Source organism: Cydia strobilella, chromosome 17, assembly GCF_947568885.1.
Source record: "Cydia strobilella chromosome 17, ilCydStro3.1, whole genome shotgun sequence".
Classification (NCBI taxonomy): domain Eukaryota; kingdom Metazoa; phylum Arthropoda; class Insecta; order Lepidoptera; family Tortricidae; genus Cydia; species Cydia strobilella.
This window is the reverse complement of record NC_086057.1, coordinates 2,406,653-2,433,454: the sequence shown is the minus strand read 5'-3', so window position 1 is coordinate 2,433,454 and position 26,802 is coordinate 2,406,653. Positions and strand designations below refer to the sequence as shown.

Genomic DNA, 26,802 nt, shown 5'->3' with positions numbered 1-26,802 from the left:
TTTTTAACACATAATCTAAATGTCGACCTTCGCTGTGTACGCACTATTCCGACCTTTTCCGCATATTCCGAAATTAATGCAAGACTTATGTCAGGCGGCACTAAATGAAAAGCTCTTCGTACCAAACGTACGCCTCAATAGCATATGCATGCTGCTCTGCAGCTCTGCTGCATCCATTGTCACTAATCAATCTAAAAAATTGAATTTGCAGTCGGAAATCGGTCGTTGGACACCGTAGATGTCCAGAATCATTAAAAAAGCACTGCTAAATATATAAAAAAAACAAATGACTACTGCTGTTTTAAGTTTATAGACATTATCAATTAGAGGTAGATAACATGGCAATCTACGAAGAATCCAATAGTTTGTAAACAACATGTTTGATCGCATTGAATCTTGGTTCATCTTTGATCAGAATAACAGAATCGTTTTGTTCGTAATCTTCGTCGAGATTATGGTAGTTAGTTGGAAAAACAAAAGAATCGAAGAGTCAGCTAAGTACGTATAGCCCAAATCAACTGTCCATTAATGTTCTCAAGTCACGGTAACCTAAGTTCATGTTCATGTGATGGAAACATGATGCCGTCTCTGATTCATGTAAATACAAACTTATGTAAGTCGGATTTTTTGGGGAAAAATTCCATGGCAGATTACGAGTTCCCATAAACTAACTTACCTATTGTTAAAATAGTAATCGCTCATAGCTTTGTTCTCTCTGTGAGATTTTTCTCCAAAAATAACAGCGACTGGTTATTTATTATACTTATTTAAAACTGTTACTATTACTGTACAAATCCTTCAGCATATTAATTATATCCATAAAGTTAAGCATCAAACTATACAAGTCAAGTTTAAACTTGCCTTAATACATTTAAAGTTGATATGAACGAATGAGTGTATGATAAATTTTTGTCTTTTAATAACTGATCACATTTTTCGCTACTAGTAGCGTAAATAACAAAGAAAGCCTAAAATGTTCAATAATTTAACAGGCTCAGAGCTTCTATGAGCAAAGTTTTTATAGAATCACCATTAAAATTGACGATAATATTTGACAATAAAGATTTAATCGTAATATCAACACGAAAAATTAGTATCTACTTTATAGTCGTTGTATTTAAATACATCCAACAAATGGTATGGTTGAAATTTAATACACAAATGACTATAATATATTCCCTTATTGTTTAAAACTTCTGTAAGAAAATTGGTCATCTCGAGTTTACTACATAGTTGATGAGATCCAAAGCTGGGCTGATTAGTGCAATGGCTGCGAGGAGAGTGATGGTGGTGACTTGGCTTGCGATGGCGGGGAACGCTAGTACGAGCCACAGGCGAGGGCTGGAGACCGTCGTGGCAGTGGCGAGGCCTAAGATCGCCCGGTTGAGGCCGGGCGGGGACGACCCGGAACTCTGCATGGCTGCCGGCCGCTCTCCGCTCAGTACGTGCACTATTACCGAGGCGGACTCTGCAACAAAAATGACGCCATTCAAGACGGGTACGTGACAGGTGTACTGAGTGAGCCTTGACCCGTTTCTTGAGTGAACCTAATGAATAACACAAGAAATACCTATATGTCAATATTTATATGATTCAGTGGTTGACACCGTTGTTAACTTAGTTGAGAAATGCCAGCGTAGTTTAACGAATACAGCAGGGAATACGAAATATTTCAGTGTCAAATTGTACTGGTAACTCCTGGTTTAACCGGTTAACCCCGGGTTAGTGGAATGGTACAAGTGGGTCTAAGTCCTTACGAAGCGCTACTTTAGTGTCGGATACTACTTAATCCAGTAACTTTGTCGCCTTTTGTAATGGGGTTCGTTTGCGTCAAATCAGGTAGTTCTGATTTTTTGCAGACTTGTTGAGACGCTGAGTTTTGAGACGTTGGCTCAATGACTAATCCAAGTTTGAGACCTCAGGCGCCGAACGCAACTTTTTTTGGGGGGTAGGCACGGTACGATCTCTTGACTACCGGGCCAAATTTAAATATTTCAGGTACCACGGGAACACGGTAAATCCCCAAATGCTAACATTTCAAAAGATTCCAACCCTCAATATAAAGATTTATTTAAACGAGCTGGTTCCAATGACTTAATTAAGCAACGGAATTATCGGCCTGTTGATAAATGCGTACATTTAATAAATGAAAATGAGAATTGGCTTTTCCACTTATTACAAACAATAATCTGACGATTACACTTGATATTTATTAAGCTTTGCATTTTCCGTTGATTAATGAGCAGCGTAAAAGTAAAGGTTACAAAGGGATATAGTACGTTTTTGCTTCGACTATAATATCGAGATTGATTAATGAGTAGCGTAAAAGTAAAGGTTACAAAGGGATATGGTACGTTTTTGCTTCGACTATAATATCGAGATTGATTAATGAGTAGCGTAAAAGTAAAGGTTACAAAGGGATATAGTACGTTTTTGCTTCGACTATAATATCGAGATTGATTAATGAATAGCGTAAAAGTAAAGGTTACAAAGGGATATAGTACGTTTTTGCTTCGACTATAATATCGAGATTGATTAATGAGTAGCGTAAAAGTAAAGGTTACAAAGGGATATAGTACGTTTTTGCTTCGACTTTAATATCGAGATTGATTAATGAGTAGCGTAAAAGTAAAGGTTACAAAGGGATATAGTACGTTTTTGCTTCGACTATAATATCGAGATTGATTAATGAGTAGCGTAAAAGTAAAGGTTACAAAGGGATATAGTACATTTTTGCTTCGACTATAATATCGAGATTGATTAATGAGTAGCGTAAAAGTAAAGGTTACAAAGGGATATAGTACGTTTTGCTTCGACTATAATATCGAGATTGATTAATGAGTAGCGTAAAAGTAAAGGTTACAAAGGGATATAGTACGTTTTTGCTTCGACTATAATATCGAGATTGATTAATGAGTAGCGTAAAAGTAAAGGTTACAAAGGGATATAGTACGTTTTTGCTTCGACTATAATATCGAGATTGATTAATGAGTAGCGTAAAAGTAAAGGTTACAAAGGGATATAGTACGTTTTTGCTTCGACTATAATATCGAGTGTTTCATTTGGTGTAATTTAGTTAGCCAATTTATGCAAGCATGCAGATGATATCTACAAAATGCAGTATTATTCAGGCGATTTGCGAATCCGCTCTGTGAGCTCACTAACCGCAGTCGCTGCTGATTTATACGCAAAATTAATGGATGGCCTGAACAATCGGTAGTTTTGGATCGTTGACGGCTTGAAAAATGTTGAGATAGGAACGTTTATCGGTGGTTTGAAACATTTAGTTTTCATATTTGTGGCTATTGATGTTTTTAACGATTTAAAAACAAAAGTTTTATTTCCTTTTATTTAATACCCACTAGGGATTCATGTAATTAAACACTAATTTTAAGATTGTTTTATTTTTTCAAATTTATATGTAACCGTTTTTTACATCGAATAAAGGGCTTTTTTTTATTATTTTTTTTATTTTTTAATATCTTGTACAGGTTAATAGAAAAGGAATACCCCTTTATGAGAAAAAGGGCCCTTTAATTTGGATATGTCCACAAGAGATAAAGCTGGCTTCGTATTTAAAACTAAACGAATTCTCAAGGTCGCAGCAAGCAACTGCCTCCATTCCCCGTATCGACAATAATATGCTATTATTTACCTAATTCTACCTAGGTAAGTCTAACACTACATCCAGCAAGTTAAATAAGAAGTAAGTCAAATAAAATCTGCTCTCTTGTGAATAAACAAAGATAGATATAACTCCGTAATAGATGGATACAGTCTAAGGAAAAAACGTGCCTCGAAAATCAAGAAAATTTGATTCTCGTTCAGAGGGCGCTACTAGTTTTGGCCTACAGTCGTATAGATGGCGTTGACGGTTTCGTTTGTTATTTAACAATTTTAACGCATATCAGTGAAATAACATGGGTCAAAATCATAAAAATAATTAATGCAAATTAAAAAAATCATTTATCTATATTTAAATACATTCTATCGTATTTTTATAAATCTTCATTTTTAGTTTTAAAGTGTGTCGACAGATGGCAGTGAATTTACTGGGGTTACAAAATTTACTATGACAGTACCGCTCTAGTATAAGTTACTCTATGGAATAAATGAAGCTGTGTTAAGAAATGTATGTATAATCGAATTTAAACTGTTGTGAGACATAAACCGTGAATATATTTAAAATATGTATAATGCATATTTAATCGTTTTCTGTAAAAGCTACAACAAAATATTTATTTCATTGCATAGATACCTACAATATTGTTAAATTAACTTTATATGCGGCAGAATAGGTTTCAGTTTGTGAAATTCACTGAAGTGTCGTCGCGTGAAATCGAATCAAGTGTAGTATAAATGAAAAACAGAATTAAATAGCAAAATCCGTTTGTATAACAGGATATCTAGGAACGTGTAGGCACTTAGGCAGGCATCGCTTTGCTTATAGTAATGATTTTACAGCACATATGGTGCTACTTTCTCGCACTAGTGCGTCAAATAGCACTTTTCGTGCATATGTCGAATGTTTAAAGGGCCATATGTACTGTAAAACGTTGTACGATACACGTGCGAATAGGTAATTCGCAACTCGTGTCGATTTAAAACACTCCCTGCGGTCGTGTTTTAATTTATCACCACTCGTTTCGAATTCCCTCTTTTCCGCACTAGTATCGTAAATAACTATTCGCAAAAAGTCAATAGATTTGTAGCGTTGGAAAGTATACACATATTTATTTTTTACTGTTACTATAATCTGCATTTATTGGATGTAATTTTTTATGAATTTGGACCTTAAGTAGCAATGATCAATATAAACAAATTGCAAAGTTGACTTCATCCATCGTAACTTTCTCGTATCGCGACGAAAAACATGTTACTCTGGAAATATGTAGATTACGTATTATCATTTTTACGCGGATAACCTCCTTTTGCTAACCAGGTAAAAAATTATATGATTTAGAGATATGACGTTGTAAAACAATAATGTAGGTTCTATTAGAAGTAATCAGGAATACAGGGTAGCTATGAAATCGTTCTTACGTAAGATCACAAAGATGCGTTTTTTTTAAATTTCTATGAAGTTATGACGTTGAAAATAATTCTTCCACACTATGCTATTAAAACACGGTGCAGTTAGCTTAAACGGGCTCCAGTACCTTTGTAGGTACAAAAAAACATTCCAAAGAATTTGTTTTTGAAAAATAAACACTAAAACAAACCAAACGTGTACAAATTTTTCCTTTACATTACACTATATAGGGGGAGAGGGTCAGCCTATTCTTTTTTTTTTTGCATAGGGGAGGGAGGGTTCAAAAACTGGTAAAAATCGTCTTACGTAATAGCTAAATGAATGGCGCCTAAGGCCTACCTACAGAATACATTTTTGAATTTTGAATTCTACTGTCCCTACGCTGCATTTCAAAAAATACAAAATACAAAAAAAAATACAAAAATTCATTATTTAATAAATTAGCACTACATAATGATTTAAAGGGATGGAGCCGCCCAGTAAGCATAAGAATGCCTGTGTCGGGAGACACCGCTCTTCCTTCACTATGTTTTTACATAGAGACAATAACATGACTAACATGACTAATACAATCAATTCTAAATTTAACATGCTAACTATAGACTATAACTATGTAAATAAAGTAACCTAAACTAAACAAACATATAAATCAATCTAACATTTTAGAATTCACATTTATATTACATTAGAAATTAAAAGAAACACAATTTAAAAAGTTACATGTAGATGTATGAAATAATACGAGCGTAAAGAGAGATCTTTTCTGTGTGTGTGTAAGAGCGTGTGTGGATGTGTGATGTGAGTGTAGGTGTGTATGTGCGTGTGTGTGTGCATGTGTGTGTGTGCGATTGTTTAGATTTTGTTCTCCTAGTAACAATGAATAGGTACTAACCAGAGCTGCTTGGAGCGCACGTATAGTTTCCAGAGTCGTGCGGCGCAGCGCGCGCTATGAGAAGGCGGCTTGTACGCGTACGTTGTTCCGTCTCCACGCTGATGCCGCCGCGCTGTGCGTAGTTGACCACTTGGTCACCACGGTACCAGTAGATGAAACTGGAACAATACATAACATAAATATTGTAATTTCCTCATACATTTTATAAGTACTCGAGCTTCATGGATACCAGATACTAAATACCGTGAAAAAATGAAAATGAAAAAATGTTTATTTGGTTACAAACATTTCACAGTTAATACTGACCATTATTGTACCATTCTTTTAAGCATATAATATAGAGTATGACGCTTGAAACTCACTCAAAAGATTCCATTTGGTTACACATATGCGCAATCAATCCTACTATGTATTCGATTTATCGATTTGTGACGTTTTCAATCAAAAGGTACCACATTGTCGCTTAACATAAGGACGAAAATTGCTTGTATCTTTATACGATAAACCTGTCAGAGCGTCCTTATGGCAAGCTACAATGTGGTACCTTTTGCTTGAAAACGGCACATTTAAACGGCCCTGTAAGCATAATTTCGCCGTAAAAAGCTAGTTTCCGGTATAACTTTCACAATTTAACTAACCTAACTTGAATTAAAAACTTTCAAACTACCTTTCGGCAACATTTAATGTTATAAATTGTCACATTCATTCAGCGCTTGTCCGTAATTTAACTTCAAAACTCGAATATAACAGCCACAATGTTCTTTAAACGCCCTTTTACTGAGCCTTTTAATATGAAACTTTCATAAATAAAGCAATTTCCGGCATTACAAAATGTTAATAAGTATCTTATTTTTTGAACATGGTATTTTTTTTTAAACTTCGTTAACTGGGGTAGGCTAATTACATTTATAAGGATACTGAATGGCATTGTTAATTTTTAATTTTTTTATATATATTTTTCATTGGTATAATACTATTTTATGCAACCGTTGTTTAAGAGAAATTATCGCGATTTCGTGGTTGGCGCTTATGAACGTCAAGTAAAGCTATACGCCAGCTCTAACTCATCCCAATATGGGCCCGGCAACAAACTCGGCGGGACAGATTGAAGAGTATCAGCTCTTGCAAAATGATGTAAGACATTTTTGGCATGAAATGTATTTTGATAGCATATGGCGTAGGGTTTTTTTAATTTTTATTTTTAATAGTTATTGATATAAATCTCAGTAGTGAGTCACACAAATCTACAACCACGCTTACGTTTAAAGATAGGTAATTGAAGTGTGCGAAAAAGAAGCCATGACGTATCTATGGGAACAATTTCATGAGTGCGAAAGAGGCAGACTTGAAACGAAAAAATGTGACCGTTTATGACCTTAACCTATCAATATGTAAAGTAAGCAGACTAGACAATACACAAACCTAGGTGATTATTTTGTTAAAATAGCAAATAATTTACGCAATCACATATTATTTCAGAATAATCAGTGTCCGAAACACCACGCTGCGCTCTAAGACTCAAATAATAGACGTAGCTCGGAAAGCGGCCAAGTTGAAATGGGACTGGGCTGGTCATGTCTGCCGAATGCCGGATGACTTGTGGGCCAAGTTAACCACGGAGTGGGAGCCCCACGAGTCTAACCGGGGATCCGGCAGACCTCGTCGGCGATGGCGGGATAACTTAGACTCCTTCTTGACAGGCTGGCCAGATATAGCATTAAACAGAGACGAGTGGAAAAAGAGGGGGGAGGCCTTTGCCCAGCAGTGGGACACAGTGGGCTCTGAATAATAATAATAATAATAATCAGAATTCAAGACTTCCAATGACACTTGACATCATTATTATTCACAACGATGGGACTTAATCGCGTAAAATAAGTTTTTTACCTCTGGCGTTTCGAGGACGGCGTTGTCTCCGTGGTGTTTGAGAAGACTGGCTAAAGTTGTCATCAACATCTAGGCGCGCCAGTTTTTCGAACTACCCGCATTTGGTCTTGTTTATTAACTTGAACGTTTTGCGCACTAGTCCCGTCGTTGTGAATAATAATGAGTAAAAATCGTTTACACTTGATATAATTCTGAATTTGGTCGCAGTTTTGTTATTTGGTAGGTAATCTTGTTCATTGTAGATCTGTCGGCAGTGAACATCCCTAATCTAAAGAGGTAATAATTAAATAATATCCAAAAACATTACCAGTTCGAGACTGATAAGTACTTGGCCTAATTAAAATATGAATTACTAATTACGAATTTCGTTAGCCCTCTGGCAAGTCATTAATGGATACCGTAATATAATAGATTCACAAAACGCTTATTAACGTTTAATAATGTAGCATAATGTACTAAGTAAACTCAGCCAAAAGCTTAGTATTTAGGTAATTTCGTTCACGAATGAACGTTAGTTGATAGCAAGACTCGTTTGTTTGCACTTGGCACACAATGATCTATCAAAAGCGCTACTCTTACTTTGTTCACTAAGGACAAGACCTAAAGGGCGTGGTTGTAAGGTCTCTTTTGCTTTGCAATGACAATAGAAATAAAGCTTTTGAGATGTTGTTCGTGTAAGCTTTTCTTCGGATTTGGAGCGGCCGTCGCAGTGTTTATGTCGCATTCATGTCAATATCGGAGCGCATTGCTGTCTCCCGCGCTCGATAACGCCCTTCATTCAATATACGTAAATAAATAACCTGAAATACAGCAAATTCAACCAATTTATGAGGATCTCAAAGTAACAGGATTTTGTGGATTGCAATATGGTTATCGATTTAACTAAAAAAAACTTTATGTAAACTTGTACCTACATTTCGCCAGGTGATGCCTAAGTGTAAGGCCTGAGTGGACGCTCGAGTTCAGCATGCAGCGGGGCGGGGCGTGTAGCGTGCATGTTAAACAAATGCAAACGTATAGGAGCGGCCTTAGTGCATGCTGCTCAAATCACTTGTGAGCCCGACGCCACGCTGCACGCCCCGCCGAACGCTCCGCTTCGAGCGTCCACTCAGGCCTTGCACTAAGGGAGAGCAATCGAAACTTTTGAATCTTGCTGTAAGTTTTGTTGTCGATTTTTTTTTTCATTACATTAAGAATGTAACATCACTGTTAAGCAGACTGCGGGGCAGTAACAAACGTATTCTGAATACTGTAGCTGGCAGCTTTGACTGTCCCATAATATTTGGATTAGTCAAGCTTGTCAAAACAAATTTATAATATAAGTTTTAATAATGTCAAAATAAATGTCAATGGTGGCGTCAGCATTGTCAGGAATAATATTGTTAGTATTATAAGGGCCACTTGCGCGTTCCAGGGTTAGCCAACTAACTCGGAGTTAACCGTTTATACCGGGTTAAACTGTACTGTACAAACTTTTAACTCCGAGTTAGCTAACCCTGGGATGCGCGAGTAGGTGGCCGTAAGACGTATAGAGTACTTTTTAACTCAAAATCATCGAAATTTTACTTAGGCTCCGATCTCGCCTCGCTTAAGAGCCACACGAACCCGCCGCAAAAAGCCGCTTCCATACAATTGAAGTGACGCAACTTCGATTGAATGGCGGCGGCTAGTTAGTGTGGTTCTAAAGGGGCATACTGACTATCAGTCCGCCGGACGACATCGGCCTGTCAGTTAGAACAAAAATTTGACAGTTCCGAACAACTGACAGGCCGATATCGTCCGGCGGACTGATAGTCAGTGGGCCCCTTTAATCACACGATTCTGACGATTCCTATGCTAGCGCTTTTACTCGTTGGCGCTCAAAGATGCTCGTCTTTTGAGCTTTTGAGTTTAGAATATAACCTTGAGTGTTTCGATAATTTTGTGCCTCACGAGTGTAAGTACGTAATCACAATTATATTACCGACATTACGTAAGAAACACGGTAACTAGTTATAGTTAACGCTATCTCTACTGAGCTCGTTCACTTACCTGTACTAATAATGGCATTCTGTTAAACAAAAGCCATTATTTCTTTTGTGCGAGCGCGTGGCCATTATGTGTGAGCCTCAGGCACAAAAAGGCCACGCGCTCACATAAAAGAAATAAGGGCTTTTGTTTAACAGAATGCCATTGTTAGTACGTAAGTGAAAGAGCTCAGTAGAGATAGCGTTAACTATACCAGTTGCTGTAAATCCCTAAATTAAAACATCAGTGTACGTGCGAATTGAGGAACGTTTGGCTATATGTATCGCTATCAATGAGCATGATCATGTAACCACCAAACTCCATGATGGCAAAAAATGGCTCCCGCGAATAGATGCGTCATCAATATTCAATGCGGCCTTCTGCCCGTGATTTACAGCCAACAGTCCCATGATCTTGTTAACTTCGTCTGCAATAAGCGTTTGTATCGCAAACATTCTCTCCTTATTTCTTTCAGCTCACCTTATTTGGAGCGGAAGAAAATTATGTACATACAAAATTTATCGTACTTTTTTGTGGAAGTTTGCGTTAAGGATGCTCCCTGGGTGTAAAAATAAACTGGGGTGAATTAAAAAGGCGAACGCTGGGATAAAGTGGTTTGTTTTGGCCTCAATCCAGGTGCGGCGGATTAAGTGGCAACTGGATTTTGTTTTAGTAGACGACTTTCTTTGTATTTGTTTATATTAATTGCAATTGTATTCTTCACTTTGACTTGTATGATAGATCTGGGGCAATAAGAACATAGGCAATTTTATTGAACCATCGTTCAACTTTCACAACGTAATAAAGATAAAGATTTTTCATTTGTAGAATACTTATAATAATTATGAATGTGTTTGCACAATGTTTAGAATAAAAAATGCCAATTAATTACTAAATACTAGGTAGTCGTTCAATATAAAAAACCGGCCAAGTGCGAGTCGGATTCGCGCACGAAGGGTTCCGTACCATTACGCAGAAAAACGGCAAAAAGAAACACGTTTGTTGTATGGGAGCCCCACTTAAAAATGTATTTTATTCTGTTTTTAGTATTTGTTGTTATAGCGGCAACAGATGTACATCATCTGTGAAATTTTCAACAGTCTAGCTATCACGGTTATTGAGATACAGCCTGGTGACAGACGAACAGATAGGCAGACAGCGGAGTCTTAGTAATAGGGTCCCGTTTTTACCCTTTGGGTACGGAAACCTAAAAATGAAAGGTCTAGTCTCTCACGGTCTACATTGCTTCATTTCCCGAAAGCTTCTGTAAAAACGCCACCCCCTCATGATTTGCATTATAATAGAATTAGGAAACTGGAACAACATTTAAAGAAATAACACTTCTTGTTTACGTTTAAGGTTAATAATAATATAATAATAAATTTTATTTATTTTCAAGTAACATGACTCATGAAATTTGTTAGTTTACAATATGAATTCTTATCCCTAATGTTAGTACATAATTAATAAGTTAAACAAAATATGGGCTGAAAGAAACATGCATCTCACAGCAGTGCCTCAAGTATGGACAGTCAAACCTGTCCGCAATAGAGCGCAGGATGGGGTTGGAGCTGGCCCGCACCCGGCGCACCAGGGATGAGCATGGCTTGCGTATGGTCGCGTAAAAGCAATCCGTTAAACAATCGTATCGTATCGTATCGTAAGGTTTGATCAAAGCTTCCAAAGCAGGACTAAATAAAGATTAGTGTCAGCAAATTGACATCGCTTTATATCGATTTGTTGTATTTTTAGCTGTAAGGTGATGCCGGTTGCGAATTTGCTTTACAACTGTAAATATAATCGATCAAGTTTATCTTTGTCAACTATTTCGCAGTTTCATTGTTTATTATATTTTAAACATAATAGTATTGGAACTACCTATAGTATCAACAGAATGATCGCAAATATAAAATGATAATTAGCTCCATGCATGAATTTGTTTTTATTTTTGGATTCATTATTTATATCGTTGGAACACCGGAAATGATAAAAATACTTTTGTAAACCTTAACATTATTTTATTAAAAAATATTTAATTTGTTGAAAATTTTTGAGCGGTTGAAACGCTCATAATTTTTGGCGCGAATTCGACAGAGCGTGATGACGTCACACGTTGGGTGGCCCAACTAACGTTTGCTACTAATGACACTAATCTGTCGAACGCGTGACGTCACGTGGCGTTTCGAGCGTTTCGCGGGCAAATTTTTGTACTTTTTATTTATAATTTTAAGTAATTAAATAGTAATTTAAAAGCGGAAATGCATTTGTAACATGATATAACGGTAACAAACATCCGAATAAAACATATTTCGTTCAAATATAAACTTCATGCATGAGGCTAATTATAATGCAGCAGTCTAATTTACAATTGGTATTGGACTTATGTAAGAATTATTACGGCTAGGTTGCAATACGTATGCAAGATGACCGACCTTGTTGAGTTAGAGCATCTGAATCGTTGCAAAAAAAATTACATCTTTGTACAAAATAACAACAAACCTATTATCTGTGCAACTCTGCATAAATATTTGTAAACAATTACATATTTGTATGCAGGGGTGATAACCTAATAGTTTTGCTGACTGTACAAATACTGAATAAATGCTTTTACATCTAAAAATACTCGTATTGGTAACGAATAAAACGATTATTTCCTATTTTGTCATCATCTTCCTCGCGTTGTCCCGGCATTTTGCCACGGCTCCATGGGAGCCTGGGGTCCGCTTGGCAACTAATCCCAAGAATTGGCGTAGGCACTAGTTTTTACGAAAGCGACTGCCATCTGACCGTCCAACCCAGAGGGGAAAACTAGGCCTTGTCGGGATTAGTCCGGTTTCCTCACGATGTTTTCCTTCACCGAAAAGCGACTGGTAAATATCAAATGATATTTCGTACATAAGTTCCGAAAAACTCATCGGTACGAGCCGGGGTTTGAACCCGCGACCTCCGGATTGCAAGTCGCACGCTCTTACCGCTAGGCCACCAGCGCTCTTTCCTTATATATTTAACGATTATTTCCTATTTTGTGTTACTATAAATAGCTGGATATAATAGTAACAGTTGATTATATACCGCCATCTTGAATCCGCAACCGAGCAATTATAGGCTTGGGCTTGCCTTGCGTTGTAGCTGGCAGCCACGAGACCGGTAAATTTACCGACCGACGCGAGGCAGCTTGCTATGTGTGGACTTGGTTACTTTGTTAGTTTGTATTTTGTTTCTTAAAAGTTAACGATATAACTATGTAGTTGTTATATTTATATTAAAATAAAAAGTTATTCGAGGTTTTATTAGGTGCCTAGTAAAATTTTGTTAGGTTTAAACTAAGTAATTCCTTATTTTACTCGTAGAAAAGGTACTCGAACATTATAGTACTTTTGAAGGTACTGAACTTTTTGAACTTCTTTCTTTACGATCCTCATTATCCACACTTTATATACATCATAGGTATTGGTCTTATGAAGCTGGCCGTGCAGAATCGTGTGTCCGTTTTATTGCAAACTAAAAACATAATACTGCAGCACTAGTAATATTATTACGAATATGTTTGGTTACAGTACAGTAAAACACATACTATATTTGCAATACGTGTATTTTATTGTGTGTGTGTGTGTGTGTGTGTGTGTGTGTGTGTGTGTGTGTGTGTTTGTTAACATTCCATGTCATCAAACTTGATTAAAAATATTATAAACATTTAATCGTATTCACTGTACGAAATAATACTTTGAAATCCTAACAATAAGTACATTATCGTTATGGTGAACCAAACATTATGCTAGGACCATAAAAAAACCTCATTGATTGAGGTAGCCTGGCGGGCGGGGCGTATCACCCTATCAATATTCAAATTGAAGGTTCTCGCTGAAAGATCTCAGACATAGAAGACCATTATACGGTGATAGGCAAAGAATGCCTCACTTAGGGACCCCAACCGACCCTTTTATCTGAAATAAGCTTATCATGTTTATAGCGTATGTGTAGGTGAAGGTACACGACAACATACTTCCATTATAGAGTGTGCGGTGACATTTTCAGTCTATTATACTGATTTATTTTGGAGAAATTTAAAAGGTTTGTAAATGCTTTCTATAGTCTAGTTTTCACAGAATAAAGTGTCTTTTTCTCAGTCTTATGTATTTTTTTCAATAATGTGTACCTAACTAGCTATTGATAAAACTTGATCGACGTATATACAAGGAAAAAATAGAGTACATATTTAATTAATAAATGTATTAAAACTCAACCAAGTGTTTATCAAGAATTAGTCGACAATAACCGATGTTAAAGATTTAACCATTTTGAATAGCTAAATAGCGACTAAAACACATTTTTATACCAGATTTCTCAAAATCGGTGCCACGCATAGCAAAGCAACAAATCTGTCGAAACGAATGACGTCACTGACGTTTCGTCCAATGGCGTTGCGTTTCGCTCATTAGCTTGTCGCGGGCAAATTTTTGTACTTTTCATTTATTATTTTAAGCAATTAAATGATAATTAAACGGTAACAAATATCCGAATAAAAAATATTTGGTTCAAATATAAACTTCATGCATGAGGCTAATTATTTTCACTCTTTTTACTTTTTTAGGGTTCCGTACCCAAAGGGTAAAAACGGGACCCTATTACTAAGACTCCACTGTCCGTTTGTCTGTCTGTCCGTCTGTCTGTCTGTCACCAGGCTGTATCTCGTGATCTGTGATAGTAGTAATTTCACAGATGATGTATTTCGGTTGCCGCTATAACAACAAATACTAAAAATAGAATAAAATAGAGATTTAAGTGGGGCTCCCATACAACAAACGTGATTTTTTTACCGAAGTTAAGCAACGTCGGGCGGGGTCAGTACTTGGATGGGTGACCGTTTTTATAGTTAATGGTACGGAACCCTTCGTGTGTGAGTCCGACTCGCACTTGGCCGGTTTTTTTACTTATTACTCTGTGACGTCATGACAGAACTGCTTACACACAGTCATTTGTTGGCATTAAAAAAGAGATTTCTATTTAAACTTCAAACTGGCGAAATCGTCTTGAAAATATTTTTTAGTTTTTTGCTTATTAATGTTGTTTATAATATTGAGAGCTTATTATGCATTAAACGAACGTGGAAGTGTGCAGCGCAGCATCAATAAAATTTTACATTGTGCAACATGGGGCGTAAGTTAAATATTGCAAAAGAGAGTATAGTTAAATCGCGACGGCTTGCCAGAGCGTATTATTACGCCCCGAGTTACACACAATGTTTTTCATCACACTTGCGATACATAAATGAAGTATAAAGGCAAAAAACTGTTAATTATAATACTAGAAACTTCATAACTCTCTAAAGAAAACGCTTTTTCTATAGTGTCAATAATTCCACATTTACTGTGAGCGAGTGTGATGAAAAAATAATTTATCTCTTCCATCTATCAAACATTTTTTTCTTAATGCTATAGAAGATTGAGCCGTCTCCAACACATGTTCCTTTTCAATACATTTAATTTTCTTTTATTATTAACCATAAATGTGTAAGCATGACCCAGATCGGTTCCTCGGCATATATTGGTTCTACAATAATAATATACGACCTTGATACAACTTAGCGATGTCGCAGTCGACATAGTACAATCGGTTATTTTTAGAAGTAAGAAAGTCAACACTTAGGGGTCTTACGGTGACGTTCGGATGTACTGTAGCTGCATTTTACTGTTACAGTATTACTACAGAGACGTTGACACGGTTGTCACTGTCAATTTCCTTAGTAAAATAGGTGACGTTTGTAGCCGCACTACCGCGGTTATAACTCAGGTAACTCAGTTTATCAAGGAAATTGACAGTGACAGTACCCGCCTAAACATTAGTGCCGCAAACGTAATGCAATTGCGGGCGCAATAACGTCACCATTAAACATCACCATCTTCATCATCACTTCTAAGAGTTGCAAGCATTCATAGGACACGATAGCCGCTTATTATCGGGCGAGCCATACGTACGGTTGTTTGACACAGTTAGGGTGGTGGTCCTTATTTCGTCGAAATTAATTTTTTGTGTATTAATGTGTAACACGATATTATAATTTGAAAAAAACATTTTTTTTCTCATTTACCCTTGTGTGACAACAAGCATTTTGATTCCCAGGGATTTTTTAATTTCTGTTAAATAAAAATGGCAAAGTATTTTTTAAATAGTGCGGTACTCGCACATGGGGAGGTATTTTTTCTTAAAAAATTAAAACAAAAAATGTCAGCCCGGACTACAAGTTTCAAAATGTATTATTATAATCGAACACATGGACTTCACAACAATACAACCCAAGCCAACAACAAACAAGCTTTCTTGAGCTTACCGTTTGACTTGGTCAATAGGGGATATTACTGCAATGTTCTGCCACCAGAGTGCAGCACTAGCCTTTTTAGTCAACCATAGAGTAACTTATACATACTGTACCTTTAACAGGTTTTTGACAAGTTTTTAGAGATAATAAAATATGACATTGATGCATCACGGCGGTTTGTTTACAGGATCTACCGGGAAACGCGAATCCGAAATTTCGCTATCTGCCTCTTTGTCGCTCGAATACGCAAGAGTGAAAGAGATGTTAGATAACGAAACTTCGATTGTGGAAGTGGCGCCCTCTGCGCAGTTTCGCGTAATATTCCCTATTGTATAAGAATGTCCCTATAATATTTATTTATGGACACTCCTCTTTACTCTTATGAATTTCATCAGTAATAACCAAAGAGGATATAATATTATAGAGCGGTACTGTCATAGTAAATTTTGTAACCACAGTAAATTCACTGCCATCTATCGACACACTTTAAATCTAAAAATGAAGATTTATAAAAATACGATAAAATGTATTTAAATATGGCTAAATGTTTTTTTTTATTTGCATTAATTATTTTTATGATTTTGACTCATGTTCTTTCACTGATATGCGTTAAAATTGTTAAATAACAAACGAAACCGTCAACGCCCTCTATACGAGAGTAGGCCAAAGGTAGTAGCGACATCTGATCGAGAATCAAATTTTCGTGATTTTCGAGGCACGTTTTTTCCGTAGACTGTATCCATCTATTACGGAGTTATATAATATCTTTGGTAATAACAAAGTTTAGTTATGATACTGTACCTAAATACATATATACTACTGCGCAAACAAGGTTACATGTGTAATAATATAAATTGAACCGCAACGTTATCAGCGTTGGACATCTATTCTTCTATCTGAAACTAAATCAATAACCGTGTATGTTTTAGGGTTTCGTACTCGTGACCCTCCTTCAATTGAGGGGGGATTTAAATCTTCTCTATGCAGAGGTGTAGCGTAAGGGGCCCACAGACTATCAGTCCGCCGGACGATATCGGCCTGTCAGTTGTTCGGAACTGTAAATTTTTTGTTCTAACTGACAGGCCGATATTGTCCGGCGGACTGATAGTCAGTGGGCACCTTTAGAGCCGGCGTAGCTTTATTTGACGTTGATAAGCGCATTGTAATGTCTACTTGTCTACTGTGTATCTTTATCTAACTCAAAAGGAAATAAAAGAAAGCATTAAAAATTTAAAATTATTTTTTTAATTAATTTTAATTTTAAAAATGACTAACTAGAACGGTCCGGATCCGCGCCGAAGCGATGAGTGACAGGGATCACGTGATGTTTTCTATAAGTATAGAAAAGGAAGTGTCGGACCCCTCGGCCCGGACCCGGACCGTAAACTTCGGTAAACTTGTATAATTATTTTTATTTATTTATTTAATAAATCTTACAGCTATCATTACAGTTACCCAATGCGATAGTGTCTATTAACCTTAAAAATAATAAATTACTACTATAACTATACTACTACTATAACTAAGAATAACACAACACAAACAATGTAACTTTTACAAATTCACTCTCGGAACAGTAAAATACGTCAGTTCGATTGGCAACTTCGTTAAATGTGCGCAGGGCTCTCTTCCAAGGGGCCGTGCGCATCAACCCGGTGCGCGCGTGCGGCTCGGCCAGCAGGGGCGGCCTGCGCCTCCGCCACACGTACCGTGGGGGCGCGTAAACACCTATTGACTTTAGTAACTCTGGGTTACTGACCTTTCCACGCACTAACCTAAATATATAAGAGGCTTATGTCTTGGGTAATATATTTAGATGTACACACGGTATTACTACCAGAATAGCGATGGCTAAAAAAAGCTTTTAACACAAAAAAGTGCCTATTCAAGGCCCGAACATCAGGCAATATACGCAACAGGCTCAAAACGTGGCTCAAGGAGAACGTACATAGATCAGTAAAGGAAAAACTCAACGTCGTGTCGTATCAGGCTGTCAAGGAGAAGGCAGAGGACCGACATACATGGAAATCGCTCCACCGACAAGAGTCTAACTCTTAAATAAATGATGATGATGATGATGAATACATTTAGATTTGCAATTAGCGTCCTCATCATCATCATATATTTAAGAGTAAGACTCTTGTCGGTCGAGCAATTTCTATGTTTCGCGGTCCTCTGCCATCTCTTTGGCAGCTTGATACGACACGACGTTGAGTTTGTCCTTTATTTGATGCATGTACGCTCTCCTTGGTATTCCCTTCTTCCTCTTAGCTTCAAATTTTCCTTCTATGATGTTTTTAATAAATTCGTCGTGTCGTATCAGATGCCCAAGCATCTTTCCTCTTCTATGATCAGTTCTTAACAAACTCCTCTTCTCTCCTACTATACGTAAAACCTCTTCGTTGGTTTTCTTTTCAGTCCAACTGATCTTTGCCATTCGCCGCCAGCAACACATCATAAAAGCCTCTCCCTATCACGTTGCCTCATTGTCCACGTCTCGCTTCCGTACAGTGCTATGCTCCAGAGCGTCATATTTTATCTTATTCGGTATTTTTATAGTTTAATAACTAATAATTCTAGTAATACAGAATTCTACGGAAACATCTATGCGCGAGTCCGATATACACTTAGACGTTTTTCTTTGAAGAAAACGGTCGAGTAATGGTTACAATTTTGAAATAATTTTGAAATAGTAGTGTGTCTACTTGAAAAACCACAATTTAAAATATTTTCATAGAAAATAATTTAATTTGTTCTTAGAGGTTACAATTTTATTTAGAGACGGGGAAAAATTAATTTATTGTAGTGATACATTTTTAATATGAAAGCAATTTTGTTAATGCTGATAATTATATTTATACGTATTTCTATTCATTATAGACTAGCAGAGAATGTGTTCAGCTAGACGGGTGTCTACGCTTATGTTTAGAATTATAAAATTAGTGACGTTTAAAAAACCGCTCAAGCCCGAGTTCATTTAACTCGCACACCACAAACAAGAGCAAACAAGAGTGAATAGGCTGTTACTGAACCGGTGAGCTCCATCTTAGGCCCTGTCTTCACTTTCCATCAGGTGTGACTAGGGCCAATCGCCGATCAGTTTATAATAATAATAAAAATGATACAAATACAGAAGGAGATACAAATTAAAAAAAAAAAAAAAAAAAAAAAAAAAAAAAAAAAAAAAAAAAAAAAAACCAAGGATTATACGAGTATACACTTTCAATTATTTCATACAACTATTAGAAGATTTTTGACGAGAAGCATAGAGAAATAAGGAAGCTTAGGTATTTGTTTACCGGTACCATATTGGGATACCCTCCTCCAATTGAGGGGGGATTTAAATCTTCTCGGGGCAGAGGTGTAGGGTTAGAGCCGGCGTAGCTTTATTTGACGTTCATAAGCGCATTGTTATATGCCTACTTGAATAATAAACTGTCTTTATCTCTTTATCTTTATGCCAGTATCTAAATGTTTTGTTTACAGCCATTTATCGGCAAATCGGCTCAATAATTTGCTCGACATTATGTGTGTTAGTATTTCAGGGATAATTATTTATAATGCAAACGGATTTCGACAAAATACACGGAAAGGCGGTTAAACTGCAAAGTGCAAACTAAGTTCGGTTCTATATTCTTTTGAAATTTTGGGCCTAAATATTGGGCTTTTTCAATTGTAAATAACAATTTTGAACTTATGTCTTTGCTCAGAAAACATCATTTTATAAAATTAATTGCTGATGACTACTTTCAAGGGGCCCACACGAGGCCCACACTGATTATCAATTCGCCGGACGATATATGAAAAAAAAGAACAAAAATTTGACAGTTCCGAACAACTGACAGTCCGATATCGTCTGGCGGACTGATAATGAGTGGGCCCCTTTATTTATAGATACCTATTTTAAATTGTTTTATGCAGCCCGATCGTTTTTTGTTTAAGTATACTTTGATAAATGTACGTACCTGGGAGGATCAGGAGCGTATTTAGCGACGCAGGTGAGGTTGATGTCGGAGCCGGCGCGCACGAACAGCTCGGGTCCGGACAGAATCTCCGCTTTTGACACTGCAACAAAACAATACAATACAATACAATACAATACAATACAATGCAATACAATTCAATACAATACAATATATTACAATACAATACAATACAATACAATACAAAATATCGACTGGGAAATGGACCCTGATTACCTTTTGTATTGTTTTTTAGCTTCCAATATTATAATGCACGAATGAGGGTAGACCGAGCGCGGTCTACACAATTTTGACACGCACCCGCTAACTGCGTCGAAAAATCGGAAGCTCGAAGACTATACAAAGTCCATATCCCGGTTGATATAAGTCTAGTGAAACTAACCGTGAATCATTCAAAACTGTTAATACAATTCAATACAATACAATACAATACAATACAATACAATACAATACAATACAATACATTACAATACAAATCGTCTTTATTGCACAACTTCAAAAACATTAACAGAGAGACACACATAATAAATACGCATCGACATGGATGAAGATTGTATGATTCAAACATGACACGTTCTTCCATGTCAACGGTGTAAAATTGGAAGAACGTGCTATCTGCGCACTTAGCGCCTTCATCCACGGAAAGTTTAACTTTTTGTGTACATAACACATTCAGTAATTGGATTTTATGGCCTAAAAACATGAAATCTGAAAGTAAGAAGCTATAAATACTAGCTTAAAATCCATATTTATTGGATAAAATAACCAAGATAAATTTTATTTGACGACATTTTAAATATCACTTAAATAAAGGATACATACATAAAATAAAATAAAAAAATATAAAAAAATATAAAACAAAAAAAAACAAATAAAATAAAATCAAAATTAAAATCTGAATAATGTGACAAACCTAGCAAGCTCGTCCACTCAAGTCTTCAATTTGTTTATATACAACAAAAAACGACGACCAAAACAACAAACAATGCTCCCATCCCTTCCTCGTTATTATAACCATTTAGTTTACAATTTTATTTACGAAGACCGCATTTGAAAATTTCGGGCAAGCTCAAACTGTAATAGAAACTCCATTAAAAAGATCCACAAAACCTTTTAAAGAACATTAGCTAACAATTCAGATAAAGATAACCTTCTAATAAAACGCTTGTGTTCGTACTTAAATTTAATAGACCATAATTTTAACGGCACAATAATATTCTATTCTACAAGCTTCGTAGCAAGGCAGCGTAGAGCTTCTACACGCTCGTAACTCTCGTAGCGGTTTGCGTAGCACGCTACGCGTATCAGGGGTAACAAACTAAAGGCAGTAACTTCGAAACAGTAGTGATAACAAACCGTTGGTTATCAGATATCGATAGTATGATACTAGTTCTGTGACTTTTACGATGTTCCATGATATGAACATGGCCGTAACTTAGTAGAATCGTAAAATTGCCTATAAAATTACTAGTTTTTCTTTCGTTTATCGAAATGGGATCTTTTTAGTTTTATTAAAACATAAACGTTTACATATTTATGTACCAATGGCTTACACAAATCAGTAGGATTCCCATATATCCTTAAAACGTCAGATAGCTCGTTTTTGATACATAAATAACATTAAATGAATCCGCTTACCTATACATGTAACTAAATTTATGCTCGCATTTATTATTTTAACTAAATTGTATTAATTTTGATTCTGATGTTAACATCAGAATCTTGTGTCTAAAAGTTCGAATCAGGCTTTTAGTCGGCACAGCTGCAGCTAACAACTGATTGGTGGTCAAGGTCGTATCAAAATAAAACGAAAATCATATCAATTTGTTAAAAGAATCGGCCTTTTGATATTTAATACTGTCTATATTGGAAATAGTAAAAGGTTCTTAATGAGAATTGGAACTCAGGTTACTTTGATCGATCGTTTGGATACGATTGTAAAATGAATAGAGAAATTGTTCCTTCGTGTCGTGTGACAGAATTTAATATTAGTATGACGACTGTTTAAATTCAAAAAGATTATTAAAGATTATTAAAATCTCAGCATTTGGGTTCAAAATATTGTCAAATGTATTTTAAAAAGTTACAATACATTTATATCAAATTGAATATTGGTATATTATTATATTACGAATCATAAATCTTTTAATTTTTAGGGTTCCGTACCCAAAGGGTAAAAACGGGACCCTATTACTAAGACTCCTCTGTCCATATATCTGTCCGTCTGTCACCAGGCTGTATCTCATGAACCGTGATAGCTAGACAGTAGAAATTTTCAAAGATAATGTATTTATGTTGCCACTTTAACAACAAATACTAAAAACAGAATAAAATAAATATTTAAGTGGGGCTCCCATACAACAAACGTGATTATTTGCCGTTTTTTACGTAATGGTACTCGCACTTGGCCGTTTTTTTATCTTGTGGCTATTTCATTTACACGATTTTCCGTAGCTACATTTGAATAATCAAATAAGCTCTTTTTCTGAACAACTCTCTTTTACTTACAGAGCCAAAATATAAAATTCGTAAATATTTAATGCTTCTTTTCGACACTCCATTAGAGATAACCCAGTAGATATAATATTTACGCAGCACTTACGTTTTATAAGGAATCCTTTTGGAAATATTTTCCGAAGGTTATAAATTCAACCCCTGTATAATAAAAGCAACTACCCGCGACTCCATTAGCTTAAGTAGAAGTAGTAGAACTAGATTGAGGAATTTTTAAATGATGAAAAGCTGACGAAGTAAAATAGCGCAAATACTTATAATAAGAATTTAAAATACTTTAATTTATTTATTGTGACATTTAATTCAAATTATGATTAATTTTATTTTTTTTGAAATAAAACTATGAAAACGGATTATATCGCGTATATTGAATTTATAATACATCCCGACGTTTCGAACTCTTTACAGCGTTCGTGGTCAACGGGTGACTGAGGAAAAATTACAAAATGCAAAAATACCCACATACTAAAATAATGAACAATCATAGACTACAAACTTTAAGGCTGGTTGTACATGCAAAATCGGTTCATAAGGCTAGTTATACACTATAATTATTTTTCAAGTAAAGATATATATATATACGCGATAAAAAACGCGATTTTTTTTTTTATTTTACTTTTACTTTTACAATTGCCAAAATCTGAATGTATGGAATGTTATTAAATTTTTTATCTTTTATCACTTTTACAATGTTATTATTTGATGATTATTATTATTATTATCTTATTTTATTTCTTTACACAAATTACGGTAGATATATTATAATGAAATGTTTTAATAGGTATTAGATAGTAAGTTAAACATTGTTGTTGTGCCCTAACAGGGTGTCATGAATTTACTAACTTTATTTGTAACACCTTATTTTATGTATCATGACTGTGCAATAAATGAAATATGAGATATATACAGGTTGATTCAGAAGACGTGAGCAGGATCAATACTGCGCATTTCCTAGATTACAAGCAACTGACTCTCAACTCTTAGAAATATTAGAACAAATTAAATTATTTACAGAAAATACTTTAATTTGTTTCTATTTTAAGTAGAAACTACTATATAAATTATAAACTGAAATAAATGTCATATACTAAGAAAAAATTACCAAGGCCTCCAGTGCCCCAGGCTGGAATCGAACCAGCGTCCTCTGCTATCGCGGCAGGTGCCTGTGCCATTCGGCCACTGGGCCACAGCGGCATAGGTCGAAATTTTCCAAGTATATGCACTTGTTACTAAAGGCTAAGGCGCCCCCTGGCTATCCCTAAGGTAGAACAGTATGGTTCGATTCAGAACTGAATCATCCATGTGATTTCGAGCTAGCGAGAGATGGCGCTGCCAATCAATACTGTTAGAAGTATTAGAACAAATTAAATTATTTACAGAAAATACTTTAATTTGTTTTTATTTTAAGTAGAAACACTACTATCTAAATTAAAAACTGAAATAATTGTTTCTTATCAGTATTAGTGAGATTGACGTTATTTTTCTAGTCGTCTTGAAAAAAAGTTATTAATTTATTTACTACATGCATGGTCGCCCTAAAATTAGAATAAGTACTAAACTACCGATATTCTATGTCAAATTGAGTCAGTCTGTGCTCAGAGTCTGGTTACTTTTGAAAACTCGTATCTCACTCAAGTTTGAGTTTATTTTCTTCATAATCAAAATGCTGTCATTGCGGTTAAAGAGGTTTTATGTTTATTAATTAGATGTAGGGTAACCATGATTGTATATAATTAAATTTGTCCTCACCTAAAAGTTAAAAAATCTGAAAAAGTAATGTTACAACTAAATACGACGGTGATTGATCTGAGTGTGCAGGATTAGTCCTGATCACGTCTTATAAATCACCCTGTATAGAAATGAGATAGCACTTCTATTAATCTAGTTTTTAATTTTATATGTCTGCTCAGTTTCATTCATGTAGTCATATCTTCATGATTGAGTATCAAACATTAAATGGAATCACTCATCCTACAATAGTTAGTCGGACTCAATATTTACGCGCCTGACCGGTCAATTCTAACCTGATAATTACTAGATACGAAAACAATACGAGATCTAATAGATACGTTATAGTTTAGTTCTCAACTAGTTATCTTTTGTAGTTCGATTCGAGAAACCAATTGTCATTTCACGCTACAATTATTGTGACGTTTTGGGATATCCATTAGATATCCATTGGATGTCTAAGTAATATCTAAAGCAAATCTTAAAGAGATCAAGAGGACATTCGAAATTTGACATGACTTTCTTAAATATATCGTTATCGTTTCTGTTTCATATCTAGTGGATATCTAGTTGATACTCATACTCATACTTTATAGGTAATATAATATAAATGACATGTCAAAATTTACATATGTACATTTTTTGTATGTTTTTATGGATATTTAGATCATTGTTCGAATTGGCCCGTGAGTCACGCGGCTGGTTGGGTGACACGTGCAGCGTCCACTGGTCAGAGACATCCACGTACTATATCTGACTCACCTTAACTATATGCGCATAGCGCATACATATAGCTCTAAGAGCGCGATATATTCTTATTATATATGTCTCAATAAATAAAGTCCGTGTCTATCTTACTTACGACTGTGAACCGGAACGATAACTCCGTGGATACTTGTCACTCGTACGCGCCGGAGTCTCTTGGCTGGACAGGTGACACGCGCAGTGTCCAGTCCGTCGTCTGGGAGCGTCTGATAGCATCCTACTACAGTGTGGCTTTATAAGGACGTATATATGTCTCTCTTACCTACGACAGTGAGCCGGAACGACAGACTGATCTTAGGCTCCGTGGACACCTGACACTCGTACGCGCCGGAGTCTCTTGGCTGGGCGGGTGACACGCGCAGCGTCCACTCGTCCGACCCGTCTGCGTGGAGCGCTGCGAACCGCGCGTCGCTGCTGTAAGTGTGGACGCCCACGGTCAGGATGTGCAGGTCACGTTTGCGGATCCAGGATACCTGGGAACAAAAGGGTTTTTAAGAAAGTCTTAGATAAAACTCAAATTAATTATTGAGGCCGTTTCTGATAAAACAGTCCAAACTTTAACACATTGTAAAATCAGATTCAACATTATTTTTAAGCAAATTACGCAGTCAAGTAAATTTTCGGCTTTTAGGATGCTTCAAACCTATAAACAATCTTTGTTAGGTTTCCGTACCCAAAGGGTAAAAACGGGACCCTATTACTAAGACTCCGCTGTCCGTCTGTCTGTCACCAGGCTGTATCTCATGAACCGTGATAGTTAGACGGTTGAAATTTTCACAGATGATGTATTTCTGTTGCCGCTATAACAACAAATACTAAAAAGTACGGAACCCTCGGTGCGCGAGTCCGACTCGCACTTGGCCGGTTTTTTATTATTATTTACCACGGCATGTAGCAGCACGTGTTAATATTTTCACACCTCTAAATGAAGAAAACTAAACTGAGCATCAAGAAAAAGATAGTTATGACTAAAAGAACTGTTAGTAACTAACAAAGTTAACCCATACCTACCATGTAAGAATGTGCAGAAGATAGGCTTTTATTTTTCATTATCTCTTTAAATTGTTTTACATTGTAAAAGTTGTAATAATACAGACAGCAAATTACAACATTGATAGTCAAGCAGATATGGCTTAAACAACTATTTGGCAGCATTCACAACTCGATTTATTTATACTTGATGAGGTCACTGTATAAACTAACCTTCTCTCTTGAATTAAGTGCACAATTTCTGTAACTGAATTATATTTTATACAGGATTTAGTGGGCCAATTAAAGTGCAAAGTGACGAGTGAGAGCGTAAAAGCTTTCAAAGCTATACGTGCGGTCACAAGCACGACATTTGGAGATGAAATGTTTCAATGGAACCTAGGCGTCAAGAGAATACTTTTAAGTTAGTGTAGGAGCCTAAATAAAAATTAATTAATGGAATAACAGCTACCTAATATAATTCCAATATCAATCTAATTTTTTTTTTTTTTTTTTTAGCCTACTAAGTGTCCCACTGCTGGGCAAAGGCCTCTCCCCTTGATTTCCACGACTCCCGATTTGGTGTTTCCTCCGGCCAGTTGTTCAGGAAGCTGTCCAGGTCATCCCGCCATCTCCGTTTGGGCCTGCCCCGTCCACGTCCCTCTACCGGCATCCACTTGGTTGCTAAGCTAGCCCACCTCTCCGGATG

General features: G+C 36.1%; 1 protein-coding gene across 1 annotated transcript in view; it reads right to left on the bottom strand.

Moving 5' to 3' along the window:
- Positions 1-707: 707 nt before the first annotated feature.
- The window catches only part of LOC134748829 (limbic system-associated membrane protein-like), a 52,997-nt gene continuing 26,902 nt past the window's right edge, over positions 708-26,802 (bottom strand). The window contains exons 3-6 of the mRNA XM_063683639.1: positions 25,387-25,597; positions 20,100-20,199; positions 5,925-6,082; positions 708-1,468 (exon numbers count right to left, since the gene is read on the bottom strand). Coding sequence (XP_063539709.1) covers positions 1,212-1,468; positions 5,925-6,082; positions 20,100-20,199; positions 25,387-25,597 — 726 coding nt within the window. The 3' untranslated portion in view covers positions 708-1,211. The remainder of the gene's footprint in view (positions 1,469-5,924; positions 6,083-20,099; positions 20,200-25,386; positions 25,598-26,802) is intronic.